We start from the raw sequence: 17120 nt of genomic DNA, 5'->3' as shown, positions 1-17120 counted from the left end.
AAGTATGGCCGAGCGTCAGGACATTAACTACTGATGAGTGCTACCCCGTATGGGGGTGCGTGTACGTGTACAATTCGTAATGGCCAATACGACCCTATACGGGGTTGCAATATTTGACCTAATATGCATAGTAAGTTAACCTAATATCCATTCCTGACCCGGTCGAATGACTGCGAACAGGCTGTGGATTTTCATTTCATTTTCATCATAAATATATCCTCATTTCAGCGATCACTTGCTTGGTTAAGTCTGTGAACACTTTGGCATCAGGAAGTAACTCCATGTTATTAGCTGCACTAGACCGCAATCCCATGAATTTCGGTCTGGCACTCGACATGTTAAATTATATTATAAAGGCACAAAAAATAATTTAGTATTTACAACTAAAATAAAGTGCCTAAAACATTAATTTACAGTCCAGCCGCTGGCTGTCCGGCCCTGACAGATTGTGATGAAAAGAAAAAGTAAGAGTAGAGAAGTGTATTGCCAACCTGCGGCGATTTGAAACTATACATATAACTTTGAAATCGCTATTATGAATTTACAATGTGCCATATGATTTTAATATTAAATTGGAATGTGCATAACTTCGACTGGAATGTTTTGTTATATTTACGCTGTTTTGGAGTGCAGTTAATTTTAATTGGAATGTTTTATTATTATGATTACACTAGTGTTGGTTTTCAATATATTAGAGGTAATTTTCGCACATTTCCGTACACATTAACACAAAATTTGATCTATGTATACGTGAAATATTTTAGGTGTGTGTGTTTGTTTATATCGTATGGTTCAAAATCGGCAACACTGTCTGAGAAACATCAGGGCCGGACAGCCAGCAGCTCAACTATAGATTAATCTCTGCAATACCAAACTTACTTACTTACTTACTTACTTTATTTATTTATTTTTTATTTATTTATTTATTTATTTATTGATTTATTTATTGATTGATTTATTGATTTATTTATTTATTTATTTATTTATTTATTTATTTATTTATTTATTTATTTATTTATTTATTTATTTATTTATTTAAATCAAACCCAAATACATTTACATTGACAAAGAATTAACTGAACATTTAGCTTGCATCATCTTCTTCCTTTCCCAAAACCTCTTAATTCTGGCTGATCTGGCTGCCCTTTCTTCATCAGATGTGACATATTGTTTGTGTTGTACAGTTTTTAATGACAATCTTATTTCTTTGTTCTGGAGAAACCTTTTTTCTTCTCTATTTTCAATTTGCTTCATTGTAATATTCAGCTCTTCTAAATCATTCTGAACTTCTTTAAACCAATTATTTTTTGTTTTACTTTTCCTAAAGTAATTAAATAGTTGTTTTATTATCCTATTATCATTTAATCTAGAAAGATGACAGAAAAAGGCAATTCTTCTTTTTCTCATCGTATCTATTATAGATTCACTTTCCCTATAAACCACTGCATTAGGCAATAATCTCCATTGTCCATCCACCTGATGTTTTTTATTAATGATTGTTCTGAGTATCCTTCTGTCAACCTTTTGCTGTGTATCAGTTGTTGCTTTGGTGTTCAATTTAAATAGTGTTTCCAAGCATAAGTCGCTTCAGGTTTAATGACGGAACAGTAATGTTGAAGTTTAGCATTTGTTGAAAGATATTTTTTTCTTGTACGTTGGCCATGTAATTCGTTGTGCTTTTTTTTAACTTAAATGTGCTGCTTTCTATTGATGATTTTTCATTGGTGTTCCAAGTTATAATTTCACCAAGATATTTAAACTTATTCACAATTTTAATTTGCTAAGGTAATGGTTGGTGCTGTAACAGGGAAGGTTGGCATTATTTCTGTTTTTTCATATTAAATTTGCAATCCAACTTTTCTTGCTATGTTATCAAGTTCTTCTATTTGCAATTTAGCTTCTTCCATATTATTAGCAAGTAGTGCAAGATCATCAGTGAATGCTAAACAATTGAGTCTTATTTTTCTGCCAATCTTGATGTTAGGTTGACACATCTTATTCCATTCCCGCATGATTTTTTTCCAACACACAATTAAACAATAATGGTGAGAGTCCATCTCCCTGCCGAAGTCCGGTATTAATGTCAAATGGCTTTGAGAGTTCATTTCTAAATCTGACTTTAGATTTAGTGTTCTTAAGGGTAATTCCAATAAGGTGAATAAGTTTTGGATGTAAACCAAATTCTTTTAGGGTATTCAATAATGACTCTCGATGGATACTATCATACGCCTTTTTAAAATCAACAAAAGTGATAACTAACTTTTTGTTTCTAACCCTATGATGCTTCATAATCCACTTTAAACTGATAATTTGATCTGGACAACTTCTCCCTGGACGAAAGCCTCCTTGGTATTCTCCAAGTTCACAGTCAAGTTGTTCTTGAATTCTCATGTATAATAACTTTGAAAAAATTTTGTAAGTGATATCCAGCAATGATATCCCCCGATAATTGTTGGGATCTGATCTATCACCTTTTTTATGTAAAGGGTGTATTATCGCCATATTCCACTCTTCGGGCGTTTTTTCAGTATTCCAAATGTCTATGAGGTATTTATGTAAATTCTGAATGGTTTATGTATTAGCATTCTTCCATATTTCTGCAGTTAGTTGATTCTCCCCTGAAGCTTTGTAATTTTTCAGTGAATCGATGGCTTTCAACACTTCATTGTAATCTGGTGGTATAACCTTTTCTATTGGTGTTTTATTTTTTGAATGAAGGTCATACTCTAGGTATTGTGTTGGTTCTTTGCTATTAAGTAATTCTTGAAAGTATTGAGCTAAAATTTCTTCATTTTCTTGGTTACTATGTGCCAGTTTTCCATTTGTATTTCTCATCATAAATGTTGGTGGAGTATACTTTGATTGGTATTTTCGAAATGTTTTATAAAAATCCCTCATCTTATGTTGTATAAATGCTTCATCTATGGGGTTTAACCCTTCTGATTTCTTTGGCTGTTTGTTTTCTAACATTATTTAGTTCTTCACGGGACTTTTCTGTTCTCTTTTGTTGATCATTCAACCATGCTTTGTGCCTGTTTTGAATCGCTGTGTCACATTCCACATTCCACCAAGCATGTTTCTTTCGTTTCTTAACAGGAGCAATTTCTTCAGCTATGGTTTTTAATTTTTCAATTACCGTCCCCACATTGTCGCTTAAAGGAGTTTTAGACCTTTCAAAATACAGTTTATTGTTAATTAAATAACTAGGGTCATACTTCCTCCTCCTATTGGATTTGGATATTTTGTTCTTCTCTTTTGGCGTTAATTTTATTTTAATCTTGGAAATATAGTGATCTGAATCTATGTCTACCCCACGGAGTACTTTCACATTATAAATTTCTTTGTGATAATTCTTGTCCATGGCCACAGGGTCAATCTGGAACTCCCCCACTTTAATATTATTGCATTTCCAAGTCATTAGTTTGTGTGGTCTTCTTTTAAACCTTGTAGATTTCAAAATTAATCCATGATCTATACAAAGATCAATTAATCTTTGACCATTTTTATTTGTAAATTTATGCGCTGGCCATTTACCCACTACTGTACGAAATCGTTTTTCTTTTCCTATTTTAGCATTAAAGTCACCAAGTAAAATTTTAATATGTGTATCAGAGATACCTGAAATCAACTGGTCCAATTCTTCCCAAAATTTTTCTGTTTCTTCCTTTTCTTTGTTATTTTTGTCATTCGTTGGGGCATGGACATTTATCAATGTGTATGTTTTATTCTCTACTTTAACTGTTAGGAGTGCCGTTCTTGGGGAGGTCGAAGAAAAAGTTTCTATTGAATCTAATATGCTGTTATGGACCAAGAATCCTACTCCAAATTGAGGAACATTCTTCATTACTCTTTTCCCTGGAAGACCGTTGTAAAGGCGATATCCTCCTGATTCTAATGGGTCCTGATCTGTATTGCGCAATTCTTGAAGAGCTGTTATTACTATCTTATGCTGGTCCAATACATCTGTTAAATGTTTTAACTTGCCAACTTTCATAATTGAATTGATATTTAATGTTGCAAAAAATGAAAATTGTCCTGGTTTATTGAATTTCAGTCTTTTCTTAACCGTATGTGTCTGCATGTCATCTGTTGGGCTTCCAGGCGCTCCGACTCACCTTGATCTTCTACGTGACACTCCACCGTATCCGAGTGGTGTCTTTGTTTGGACCTGCTGATTTTGTATGTCCAAACCGGTGGATTTATTCGTGAGAAGACTAATCATATTTGGCTGATTATCTGATCAATGATCAATGTTTCTGACCGTAGTCAGGGTTTACCATTCCAGATGTGAACTGGAAGGATGATTAATGAAATATATACCAAACTTATATTAAAATTTGCAATAAATACATTTAAAATTCATATGTAGACTTTTGTGCTTGGTTTCTAAGGATATTTATGAGAGCCTTCCACAGTGTACACGTACATTTCATTAATCAAAGTGTCTGAAGGAATTATTATTTTGTATTTTCAGAAATTGGCAAAGCTCATGGTGTTCTCCCTTTAGTACCAATCATTAAACATGTTTTATCTGCAGATGTTAGAGTAGCGCAATAGGGAATAAGAAGTGTGATCACTTGACATAGTACATCTGGTCTGCCGCTGTGCAGCGCGACAATCTCCTCGATTCAACTTTTTCGCTTGTTTACTTGTGTTATGTTTTTTATTTTGTTTTGTTTAAGCATAATGTTTACATGATAAATTGATGATTAATACATATTAAGTTGACTTTGCATAGAAAAATATGTCACCTACATCATCATATATATCACAAAAGTAACAATACAATAAACGTAATAAATTACTCAAAATATGTAGTCCTACGCATTGAAGAAATGCCCAGCCCTCAATTATATCAAATTAATAGAAGATTATTTTAAAGCAGAGAAAAAATAGGAGACTAAATTTTATTTTATATTATCTGAAAGATAAACAGGAAATACATTTACAGTAATATAGCATCCTTAAAAAGAGAGTGAGGCCTAAAAATAGTGACTTTTCAAAATAAAACTAATTTAAAATATACTAATTAGCTTGTATTCTGTATAGACAATATTTTGACCTGGTGGCATACAATGCTTTAAACAACATGAAAACCGGGCGAGTTGGCGATGCGGTTAGTGGCGCGCGGCTGTGAGCTTGCATGTGGGAGTTAGTGGGTTCGAATCCCACTCTCGGCAGCCCTGAAGATGGTTTTCCGTGGTTTCACATTTTCACACCAGGCAAATGCTGGAGCTGTACATTATTTATGGCCATGGCCACTTCCTTCGAACTCCTAGGCCTTTCTTTTCCCCTTGTTGCCATAAGACCTATCTGTGTTGGTTCCGACGTAAAGCCACTAGCAAAAAAAAAAAGCATGAAATATAATAATAATGTTATTTGCTTTACTTCTTACTAACTAATTTTACGGTTTTCGGAGACGCCGAGGTGCCAGAATTTAGTCCCACAGGAGTTCTTTTACGTGCCAGTAAATCTACCGACACGAGGCTGTCGTATTTGAGCCCCTTCAAATACCATCGGACTGAGCCAGGATCGAACCTGCCATGTTGGGGTCAGAAGGCTAGTGCTCTACCGTCTGAGCCACTCAGCCCGGCAGGATGAAAAATAGGACACAACCTCAAGCTAACAATAATCCTGTACTGGTACACACACAAAATAACAAGGCCAGTAATAATAATAATAATAATAATAATAATAATAATAATAATAGGGGAATAGAGAGCATTATATAGTGGAACCTCAATTCTCCGGTTTTGGAAGGACCCCGGAAGAAAAACATACAACACGGGAAAGCGGAAAATCTTGGAACGAATGAACCATCAACAATTTGGTTAAACATCACAAAAATGAAATATGTATATTTATAATCTTACAAACGCCCCTAAACCAAACCAAACTGCAGCTCCAATGGGCCTCCAGGAGAGAGGCAGGCAAGTTAGACCGCGGGGGTGGCTTCAAACGTTTATTACTGGTACGTGACTTAAAAATCTCGAAACATTACATTCAGTTTTTCCGGGGAAACTTCGTCAGTTTCCTCTGAAAACTTTTGTCATATTCCTTTGAAAACTTCTTTCACTTAACACATTCACTCCCGTAGACGCCTTAAGGCGTTTAAAAGCTGCCTATGTGCGGGACCGTATCCGAGTTAAGGCGTTTAAGGCCACGCGGTGTAAACGTCGTTTGAATTTAGCGCAAAATTTGCATGAAGTCGTAGTTCGTGGTGAAAACCATAGATGGCATATAAATAACCAGTCCCTCGCCTGACTACCTGACCAGAGGGTACATTCCAATGCTTTCCTTCTTTTTTTCTTTGAGTAAACACAGACCCAAGCCAGTCGTGATATTCTTGTGAGGGTTTGTACTGAAGTGAGTTTTTATGTTGCGACAAGATGACGAGTTACAAAGACAGTATTCGAAGTGAGGAAATTGAAGACATACTACTGAATGATGATTCCGGTGATGAACTCATCCCTGATTTCAGTGATAGCGATTGCAATTCCGATGATGACATACCAGACTATGGACAAAGTGAAATTCAGCTCATTCAAATAACCGATAGGCATCCGTCTTATTGTCCGCCTCCAATCAATTTCACTGGCAGGGTAGGATTAAATGTTGGGATCGAAGATAGCAACGAAATTATGTCTTTCGTCATTTATTTGTAAATGACGATGTCCTTGAATATATATGCGATCAGACAAACCTTTATGCAGAACAAGTTATTAGTGCAGCGCCGCGTCCTTTCACTAAACATTCTATATTTCAGACGTGGAAATCGGTCGACGTAAATGAGATGAAAAGTTTTTAGGACTAATGTTTGTAACGGGAATAATTCAAAAACCAAATTTGAAAATGTACTGGACAGAGGACATTATTTTCGGGTTGCCGATTTTTTCAAAAACAATGACACAAACCCGGTTCGAAAACATTTTGTCGTTCTTGCACTTTAGCGACAGCAGTCATTATGAGGGGAAGTACTACTAGTTATCATCCTAAAGGTATGTTGAAAATTTCAATATTGTACTTACATACGATAGTTTCCTTACAGTAACATTTAATGTAACATAGTGCGCTATAGAGCTGAGGGGATTTAATAAGGCTGGGCTGGAGGTTTAAAGCACCCGCTGAGGAGCCGGTAGTGAACGTGTTAAGCAACTTTGATCAGCCAAACTCTTCGAAAAAACGCCAAGCCAAACAACAATCAACCACAAGTAGTTTTTCATTCTCTAATCTAATAAAATAAAGCACATTAGATACAAAAGCGTCCAACATGTTGGCAAAATCCTTTTCTTTAAATCTTCCATTGTAATTTGGTCATTGGTATATTGTTCCTAGTCAGTTTATGGAAATCTTATACCGCGTAACTTAGGTCTACATCGACTTTTAATGGTTAGGTTGAACTCGAGAATATGGTTTCAAAAGTATCAATCCTCAAGTTCTTGAATACATTATATTTAGTTCTGCCAGTCACTAATCACTATCAAATTGGAAAGAGAAAAAATACGATTATTCGTGACCTTGAGCTCAGCTGGAAAGCGCTCTCACTGTACAAGTCAGTACGAGTGCGAAATGATACAAAGTTTTTTAATGTACCATGCGCAAATAAAACGACTGTGGCTTTTATAACATTTTAACACAAAAACATGAAATTCCCAGTCTTATATTAGGATGAAAATTTCGATTCCTGCCTGAAAGCCCAGTGACTATACAGTGCCTTGAGCGAAATGCCAAAATCCTGTTCGGTGACACACTCGAAAAAAGTAAAAAAAAAAAAAAAAATTATCTAACCCTGGACATAATGTAGACGTTTTGCAAGTACGAACATTTGACGAAACTCGTTCCATCTGCAAATAGAGCTGTCAAAATGTGTTCTGTCTCCTTCCAATTGTCGTGGGAACTCTCTGCAAGATACGGTTTCTTGAAAGACACATTATCGAGGATTTAGCGTTGATGGGACTGAAATTTCTTCACGGTTGATCCGGGAAATCGTTTTTTTAAGGAACGGATAATGCAGGATTTTTACAACGTGATTTAATTAAGATGCTCGCGGGACCACGTAATTTGAAAGAATAATACGGGAAAACGTAGTTTCCGGGAACTATAATCGGGGTTCTACTGTAATTTATTCTATTTGTATGTGTAAATTAATGAATAAAACATGCTTGATATTACTGTATATATGTGAATACTGCGCACATTTTTCTGGAATTTAGCAAAAAAAACTTAGGTACATGGATTATTTGAGATAAGGTTGGTACTGCTTTGTTTCAAACAGTGGATCGCGTTATATTGTAGCATTGTCTGGCCTTTGTCTGTGTGTCATCAGTAGCATGTTAGATGTGATGTGTGAATCACATTTTAAGTATGACTACAAATTCTCATAATTGCTCGTTTAAAGTTAAAGATAAGCTTGTGTTAATGAATATGCAGAGAACATTGGAAAATTTTACTCGTGACTGGCAACAAGCAAAATGCCACTTCAAAAGGCAAATACTGTATTTACCCGATTATAAGCCGGCCTTTCTTTACTTTTATCGTGGTTCAAAACATACACTTTGGCTGAAAATCGGTATTATTAACACGGCATGCTTTATCGATGTAGAGGAAAAGTTTCGAAAAAAAATGCCAGAAGTAAGTTTTCATCTTATATAGTTGAGCCTGGGTTTATCAACAGTGTGTTAAGATTCTGGTGTTTCTTCAGTCTTTTTGTGAGATATGTTTGCTAACTAGTTAATTCTCGCAAGAGTTACGAACAGTGCCAGTCTGGAAGGCAATGGCAGAACCAACTGGTTTTTGAGCATGCTGCAGTGGGATTTTTTTTTGAATACAGCCGTAAAACATGGGGCGTGGAATCAGCATAAACACTCAGGTTGTTGAAACAACATTTGAACATTTGTATCACAATCTCCAGCTAAGAATGACAAACCATCTTTTACATACCTTTATCATCCTTTCCATGGTTTTCAGGATCCCTTTGCAACTTGTCCCTGCTTCAAACAGTGTTCTGATATGGGAGTTATCAAATATTATATTGTCGTTTACAGAACTTGGCTAGAACTACTCCCTGATTTGAAGGTTAGGATCATTAATCACTTGAATATTAATAGGAAAAATGTATCCCTTCTGATTGCAGCATATTTCAGTTCTGTTGCCTCCAGGGCCAATCCACATGTCCAACATAATTCGCACACACGACCCCACAGGTGTGGAAGAAGTTGTTTATTTTATGTGGCCTTTCTTTTACTTAATGTCAATGTTGGCCCTGCTTATGTAATCAGGACTTCTTGTAATAGACGGTTCAACTCTCCCCAAGGTGGCTTATTTGTACAGGCATTGATGGCATTGTATATAGCACAGTCAATTCTGCTACAATTTTAGGGTCGTAAAGCTTTATCATTTTTTATACTACTCTTATGAACTATATTTATTTTTTCAAGTTTTGATGACACTGACCCAGCAACAATCCTGGAGAATGCATCACAAGTGGAACTGCTTGTGCCGATCAGGTTAGACATGGAAATAGAAGGCCAAAAGCTACGCGACACTTTCACATGGAACAAGAATGGTAATATGTTGGTTTGAACTGTATCTGTTTTGATTTGATTGCCTCAAATAGAGGTTGAATGTTTGCTTTAATGTGAGTGTCTACTTCTTTCCAGAGAGTCTTATTACTCCTGAACAGTTTGCCGAAGTCCTCTGCGATGATCTGGATCTCAACCCACTGACCTTTGTTCCCGCAATAGCTCAGGCTATTCGTCAACAGATAGATGGATTTCCCACAGATAGTATAATTGAAGAAAATTGTGATCAGCGAGTCATAATTAAGGTGGGTCCATTTTATGAATAGCACGCATATATAATGCAGCTATATCTTTTATCCTCTCCCTTTCTGTCCTGATTTCATACAGGGATGTATACAGAAACGATATTGAAAATTGAAAGTTGTATAATTTCTCTTATATATGTTATATAACGAAGTACAAACCACTGAGCTGGATAGCTGCTGTCGCTCAAGTGCAGCCAGTATCCAGTATTCAGGAGATAGTGCGTTCGAACCCCACTGTTCGCAACCTTGAAGATGGTTTCTCATTTTAACACCAGACAGATAGTGGGCCTGTACCTTAATCAAGGCCACGGCCGCTTCCTTTCCCACTCCTAGCCCTTTCTTGTCCCTTTGTCGCCATAAGACCTATCTGTGTCAGTGCGACATAAAGCAGATTGCAAATAATAATAAATTTAAAAAACCAAACCCCATGGTACTACAGCCCTGATGAAACTTGACCTACCAAGCTACTGCTACTCAACCCAGAGGCCTGCAGATTATGACGTGACACATGGTCAGTACAACAAATCCTTCTGGTGGTCAGTTTTGGCTTTACCATGCAAGTTGGCCGTGTGGTTAGGAGCGCGCAGCTATGAGCTTGCATTCAGGTGATAGTAGGTTTGAACCTCATTGTTGGCAGCCCTGAAAATAATTTTCTGCAGTTTCCCATTTTTTTCACCAGAAAAATTCTGGAGCTGTACCTTAATTAAGGTCCCGGCTGATTTCTTCCCACTCCCAGCCCTTTTCTGCCCCATCGTCATTATAAGACCTATCTGTTACGATGTGACATAAAGCAAATTGCAAAAAGAATGTTTTGGCTTTCTAGACTGGAACCGCTATCCCATGGTCAGATAGCTTCTCAACTGTTCTCACTTGAACTGAGTAGATCTTGAAGCAGAACTGACCTTAGTCTAAATTTGATGTTCTTTACTCTTTGGCCTGCAACTGTTTTACACCCATACTTGTATACTTATTTTTTTATTTATTTATTCAGGATCAGCAACAGCATAATGCCGAATTACAAAGATCCGAGCTATGTTCAATATATATGAATCTAAAATGAGAGAGATATAAATATTTACAAAAGACACAAATATATATAATAAAAACTGTACAATCATATATAACACATATTTACATAAACAACGATATTAACAAAGAAAAATACATTTACAGTAAATACACGACCAGAACGGGAAAGAACAAGAAGGAAAATTAAGTTACATTAGAAATATCATGTTAGAAGGAAGGAAATGTTAGGAAGATGTCTAGCTTCTTGTTGATAGATAATGTATTAAACATTGCTGGAATACGTATAGAAAGGGACCTTTGGGTGAGAGAAAGCCTGGAGTAAGGAATATGGAATAGGGTCTTCATTCTGGTACTACGGGATGCGACAGGGAAAGGGGAATAAGGAAGCTAAATCTGGAGACCTAAATAGACCATTAGCTACTTTGTATAGCAGCTTTAGTTTAAAGTTAAAAACTTCATGATCGTTCCGTATTGAATAGAGAAATAAGAAGATGTACAATATTAGAAGGATCCACCTTTCAATACTTCGTTGTAAGTTGAACTAAAAAGAAGTCACAACTTGTTTATTGGGACCGGTTTCGACACATTACAAGTGTCATCATCAGCCAAATAGTAAAGTAGGGCAAGGTATAAAGATCTTAAAACAACTAATACATTGAACACAGGCAAAAAATTAACATTGATTCATATCATAGCAATTCAGTTAATGACCAAAACACAATGATCGCAGTTAAGAGAGTAAACAGAACAGCATTGTCTTGCGCCGAAAACAAATATAGTTGAAGTTCACAAGCAGGTCAAATATGCACTTATGTAGAGTCGTCGCTAGACAGGTCTTGTAGGCATTTGTTTCTCAGGCCGAAGAGTAAAAGGTGACGTAATTGAAGTCTTAGGAAAACAGTGTAGGATTTAATTTCGTCAAATTCAAAGTAGATATATAAGTTTGAGAATAATTTAAAACATTAAAAAGAATAAAGCCAAATAAAAATATATAAAAATAGGAAGAAATAATAAAAGAAAATTGCAATGTGAGGTTCAACTCGATACAACTTGCCGTAGTAAATGATAGATGAATGGGAGATGATAAAGAAAAGGTTGGGGAACGTTCATTAGAGGGTGGTGGTGGTGATTATTGCTATTAGAGGAAGTACAAATGGGTAAATATCTTCTATATAACACTAAACCGCGGAAAAAAGAGGAAGAGGTCCGACACTTCGAAAAATGAAGAAATCGGTAAAGGGAGACAAGGGCCACGAAGGGCGTGAAAATGAAAGACTCCCTAGCCCTCGCAAACCTAATAGCGTCGGGGTCGGAAAAGAACAAGAGTTGACCAAGGGAGGTCGGACAGGATAGATGAAAGTGAGGAGCCTGGCACAAGTAAGTGGAAGCAGTGCCAGGACTCAGCTAAGGGCCCCGTGGTCACCAACCCACGCTCCGAAGTTCAGAGCCCCTGAGGGGTTAGAGAGTGGGAAGGAAAGGAAAAGTGGAAGGGATCCGATATTTCGAAAAATGAAGATATCGGCCAAAGGAAGACAAGGGCCACGAAGGGCGTGAAAATGAAAGACTCCCTAGCCCTCGGAAACCTAATAGCATCGGGGTCGGAAAAGAACAAGAGTTGACCAAGGGAGGTCGGACAGGATAGATGAAAGTGAGGAGCCTGGCACAAGTAAGTGGAAGCAATGCCAGGACTCAACTAAGGGGCCCGTGGTTGCCAACCCACGCTCCGAAGTTCAGAGCCCCTGGGGCTTAGAGAGTGGGAGGGAAAAAGGAAGAGAAGGGGGGGGGGAAACTAAGGAGGATCAAGGGGGGTGTTGCGGAAGGGGGTAGTGGCATGAGAGGGTATTGTGTAAATTGTGAAAGATTGATCTCTTACTTGTTGACTTCAGGTTATTTAAAATGGAGATGAGAAAATCGAAAAGGGCATTGGGCTTCTCAGAAATATCATTCAGATTAAGATTTGGATCGAAAAACTGGTCAAGGTGTATAAAACAGTTTTCAGTGATGTCTAGGAGAGGGCCTTTATTCAGAGTGCTGAGAATTTCAATATCCTGGTTTATTGTAGTGAAAACATGTTTTGTGTCATGTATGTGTTGTCCCACTGCTGAAAATCTGTTGTGCTTTATTGCATTAACGTGTTCAAGGTACCTAATTTTGAAGTTACGACCAGTTTGACCTATGTAAGAAGAATTACAGTTGTGGCACTTAAAACGATATACGCCTGCTTTAGAAAAGACACTTGTTCTTTTTAAGGAGTTGGAGAATAATTCAAGGTTTCTATTATTAGTTCGAAAAGAAATCATGATATTATGTTTTTTGAAGACATTAGCTATACTGTAGGTATTTGTATTGAATGTGAATGTGGTGTAAGCAGCTGGTTTAGGAATATCTTTTAAGAGTGTTGTGTTAGGGCGGTGTCTAAATTTGTTAATGATTTGTTCAATAAAATATGTATTATAACCATTAAATTTGGCAATATAGCGGATGATGTTAAGTTCCTTATTTAAGATATCTTTTGATAGTGGAATGTTGAAGGCACGGTTAACCATACTGTTGTATGAGGCACGTTTATGTGACTGTGGGTGAAAAGAGTCTTGTTTTATGGTATTAGCTGTATGTGTGGGTTTTCTATAAATTATATATGATAATGAGGAAGGTAATCTGCTTATTGTTATGTCTAGAAAATTAATTGATTTGTTTTGTTCTGTTTCAAGAGTGAATTTTATATGCGGATCAATTTTATTGAGGCTATTAAGAGTAGAAGCTGCATTGATAACTCTATCATCCAGTATCACAAAAGTGTCGTCTACATATCTAGCCCAAAATAATACATGTTTAAAGTCGTCATTTTTATCAATGAAATTATGTTCTAAAAAGTCTAGGTATATTTCTGCTAGGATCCCTGAGGCTGGAGAACCCGTAGCCAAACCATCTTGTTGATAAATTATATTGTCAAAGATGAAGTTGTTAGTAACTACTAATTTTAAGATGGTCATAAAATCATTAATTTCAAGTTTGCTTAAGCAACTATATGTGTTTAAATTATTTTCAATAATAGGAAATAATTTTTTGATATTAATACTGGGATACATATTGACAATATCGAAAGAGTGTAGAGAATGGTGTGGTTGGATTTTAAAGTTATTTAATTTCTCAACTAGTTCTATGGTGTTTTTTACAGACTTATTCGATAAAAATTTGTAATTATTCTTAAGAAATTTATGAATGAATTGTGCTAATTTGTAAAGTGGGCTTGGTCTGTAATTAATAATTGGTCGAATAGGGACAAGTTGTGACTTCTTTTTAGTTCAACTTACAACGAAGTATTGAAAGGTGAATCCTTCTAAAATTGTACATCTTCTTAGCAGCTTTAGGTCGGCTACTTTCCTCCGAGCAGAAAGAATCTTGAGGTTCAGTTTCCCAAGCACTTGGATAGTGTTTAGGTTCCTGGCTCTGACGATAGCACAGAAAAAAGATTGTACACGGTCAAGGTGGCAGAGGTTTGAAGAAGCAGAAATGGACCAGACTGGAGAGGCGTATTCAACATTAGGTAAGATACAGGAAACGTAGAATGCTCGGAGGGCATTTACATCTGTGATGTCAGAAAACCTGTAGAGTAAACCGAGGAGTGACATAGCACCTGAGGTGACCCTGTTTATGTGCGAGACAAACAACAATTTACTGTCAAAATGCACTCCTAAGTCTTTTTGATTGTCAACAAGAGCAATCGGTTGGTTCAATACGTGATATTCTTGTAGAACAGGGGATTTACGAAGTGTGAACGAAATGGTGGAACACTTGAAGGGATGAGGTTTAAGACGCCATGTAGTACACCAATCAATCTGTATGTGGGTTTGTTTGTCTTTCTTTCACATTAAAACTACTTGATAGATCATCCTCTAATTTGGTATCTTTGGTTAATATATAGGCTACTTTGTCACTGTATCTGTTAGGCGGCCGTGTAGTAAAAGAAAACGTGAAGCAAATCAAGAGGAAAATGTACACTTGGGGCTCTTAAAAGTTAGTATGCTGCCTAAATATTAGTCATACAAACAAAAAAGGGCGTAAATATTAGTCATACAAACGAAAAAGGGCATAGATAAAGGATTTAGTATTAAATTTCCCATACAAATACAGTAAAACCTCGTTAATTCGAAGTCGTTGGGACTAAAAAATCGGACTTCGAATTACGTGATTTCGAATTAACCGCCAATTCGCAATTCAGAAGTACCAACCCTCGCTGCGTTACAAAATATTCTAAGGCCCGTTACTGCATGCAGTTAACCTTGATTCACAGTTTATACCTTTCAAATGCCGTGAAAAAAGAACTATTTCCAAAATGTATGCAAGAAGGTGCATTTACAGTATTCAAATAATGCACTTGGATATCTCACTGGCAAACATAACCTCACGCAACGAAAGAAAGAAAGAAAGGAAAAAAAAGCACGGTTCAAAGACGAGAAATCTATACTGGCTCCCATGTGCAAGTACTTTATTCATTAAATTACTATACTGTAAGCATTTTAGCTGCCTTGTATTTACACAGAAAGTGCCCGATGTCCTTAAAATCGAACTTTCCTATGACTATCCTTGTACGATTTCCCGCCATGGCACTTCTCTTGTACTTCAGAAATGTAAACACTTGCCGCGTCACAAAGTATTCTAAGACTCATTAATACATGCAATCGCCTCGATTCTCGGTTTAAACCTTTCAAATGCCATGGGGAAAAACTATTTCCAGCATGTATCCAACAAGGTGCATTTACAATGTTCAAATAATGCACTTGGGTAAATAACTTACAAACATAACCTCACGCAATGAATGAAAAATATCACACAATTCAAAGACGAGGATAGATTATGCTGGTTCCCCTGTGCAAATGCATTTTTTTTTTTTTTTTTATATCTCTGTACTGTTTGCATTTTTAGATTCTTTGTACTGGCATGGAAAGTGCCTGACGCCCATAACATTGTGGTTTATCGATCTTTCCTATGAAGAGGGGATAAAGTTTCTCGCTTCCATGTGCATTGCAACGCACTACAATGAACCCCATCCCTCACACTTGTACGATTTTCCGGCTGGCACTTTCTCCTTTAAAACCATATGATCGTTTGGGCTCGCATTAAAATAAAGTAATGCAGTTTCATCGGCAGTGACAATATTGTTCGGTGCCTACGAATTTATTATATGAGACACGTTTTTTTTCTTTCGTCAACTGTCGGCATCGCCAGTGTTCGCGGATTCTGTTTTCCCGCACACTGCCCATTGCGTGATATTACGGCGTTCCTTAAAAGTTTGAATACAGAAGAATTCCGATTTTATTCAACTCAGTAATCATGAAGCGCACTGTAGATCCACCGAAGTGAGTGTAAATGCGGAAAGCTATGGTACCATACCACTCCACGTTCCGGAACACACGTTCTATTATGACGCGGATAAATTTCGAGTTGAAATTACTCCGTAACATACTGCTGTTTTAAAATGTAAAGGCAGTTTCGAATTAAAAGTCTAAATTTCGGTAATGGGGCCGACATTGTACTTCGAATTACGAATTATCCGTATTTCGAATTAAACACTTTCAATAACATGCAAAACTGTATCTCATGTTTCCGGGAACGAGACTTTCTTCGAATTGGGCGGGATTTTGAATTAACCGATTTCGAATTATCGAGGTTCTACTGTACTTCATGTGTTTTCTGTATAACTGTTTCCCGGAAAAATGCCAGTTTTTATACCTTAACCCTTTGTTTGCTAAATATTTTTTGGTGGGGTGGGGAACAGAATGATAAGTAAGAAAGGATTTTTACTCCAGACTCCATTAGAATGGTAATCTATATATGCGCTCAACTGCTGAAATAAAGGTAAATAATAATTTGCCACTGCCACTGATGCTATGCTGTCCAATGTGTAGTGTGAAGACTAGTATAGGGAAAACAAACTGGTTTAAAGTTGAAACTGGTCTCCGACAGGGAAGTGTACTATCCCCCATACTATTCATCTTAGTCATGAGTGAAATTCATAAGAACATTAAACAGAGATTGGGAAGACAGGCAACAAAAGCCATGTTGTTTGAAACAGAGATTGGGAAGACAGGTAACAAAAGCCATGTTGTTTGCAGATGATATAATATGGGGTGAGGATTAAACGGAAGTGCAAAAACAAGTAGATGTAGGGAATCAAGAGATAGAAAAATTTGCGATAAGAGTAAGTACAGAGAAAAGTAAAACAATAGTGATGACAAGCGGAAGGAAGAGGAAAGACAAAACT

The 17120-nt window shown here is 36.7% G+C and overlaps 1 protein-coding gene across 1 annotated transcript in view; it reads left to right on the top strand.

Annotated features, from left to right (window-relative positions):
* The window catches only part of Snr1 (SWI/SNF related, matrix associated, actin dependent regulator of chromatin, subfamily b, member 1), a 69032-nt gene that overhangs the window by 26339 nt on the left and 25573 nt on the right, over positions 1 to 17120 (top strand). Inside the window, exons 5-6 of the mRNA XM_067159168.2 lie at positions 9438 to 9565; positions 9660 to 9826. Coding sequence (XP_067015269.1) covers positions 9438 to 9565; positions 9660 to 9826 — 295 coding nt within the window. The remainder of the gene's footprint in view (positions 1 to 9437; positions 9566 to 9659; positions 9827 to 17120) is intronic.

This window comes from Anabrus simplex, chromosome X (assembly GCF_040414725.1).
Source record: "Anabrus simplex isolate iqAnaSimp1 chromosome X, ASM4041472v1, whole genome shotgun sequence".
Classification (NCBI taxonomy): domain Eukaryota; kingdom Metazoa; phylum Arthropoda; class Insecta; order Orthoptera; family Tettigoniidae; genus Anabrus; species Anabrus simplex.
Note: the sequence above shows the minus strand (reverse complement) of the source record. Positions and strands in the feature narration are given on the sequence as shown.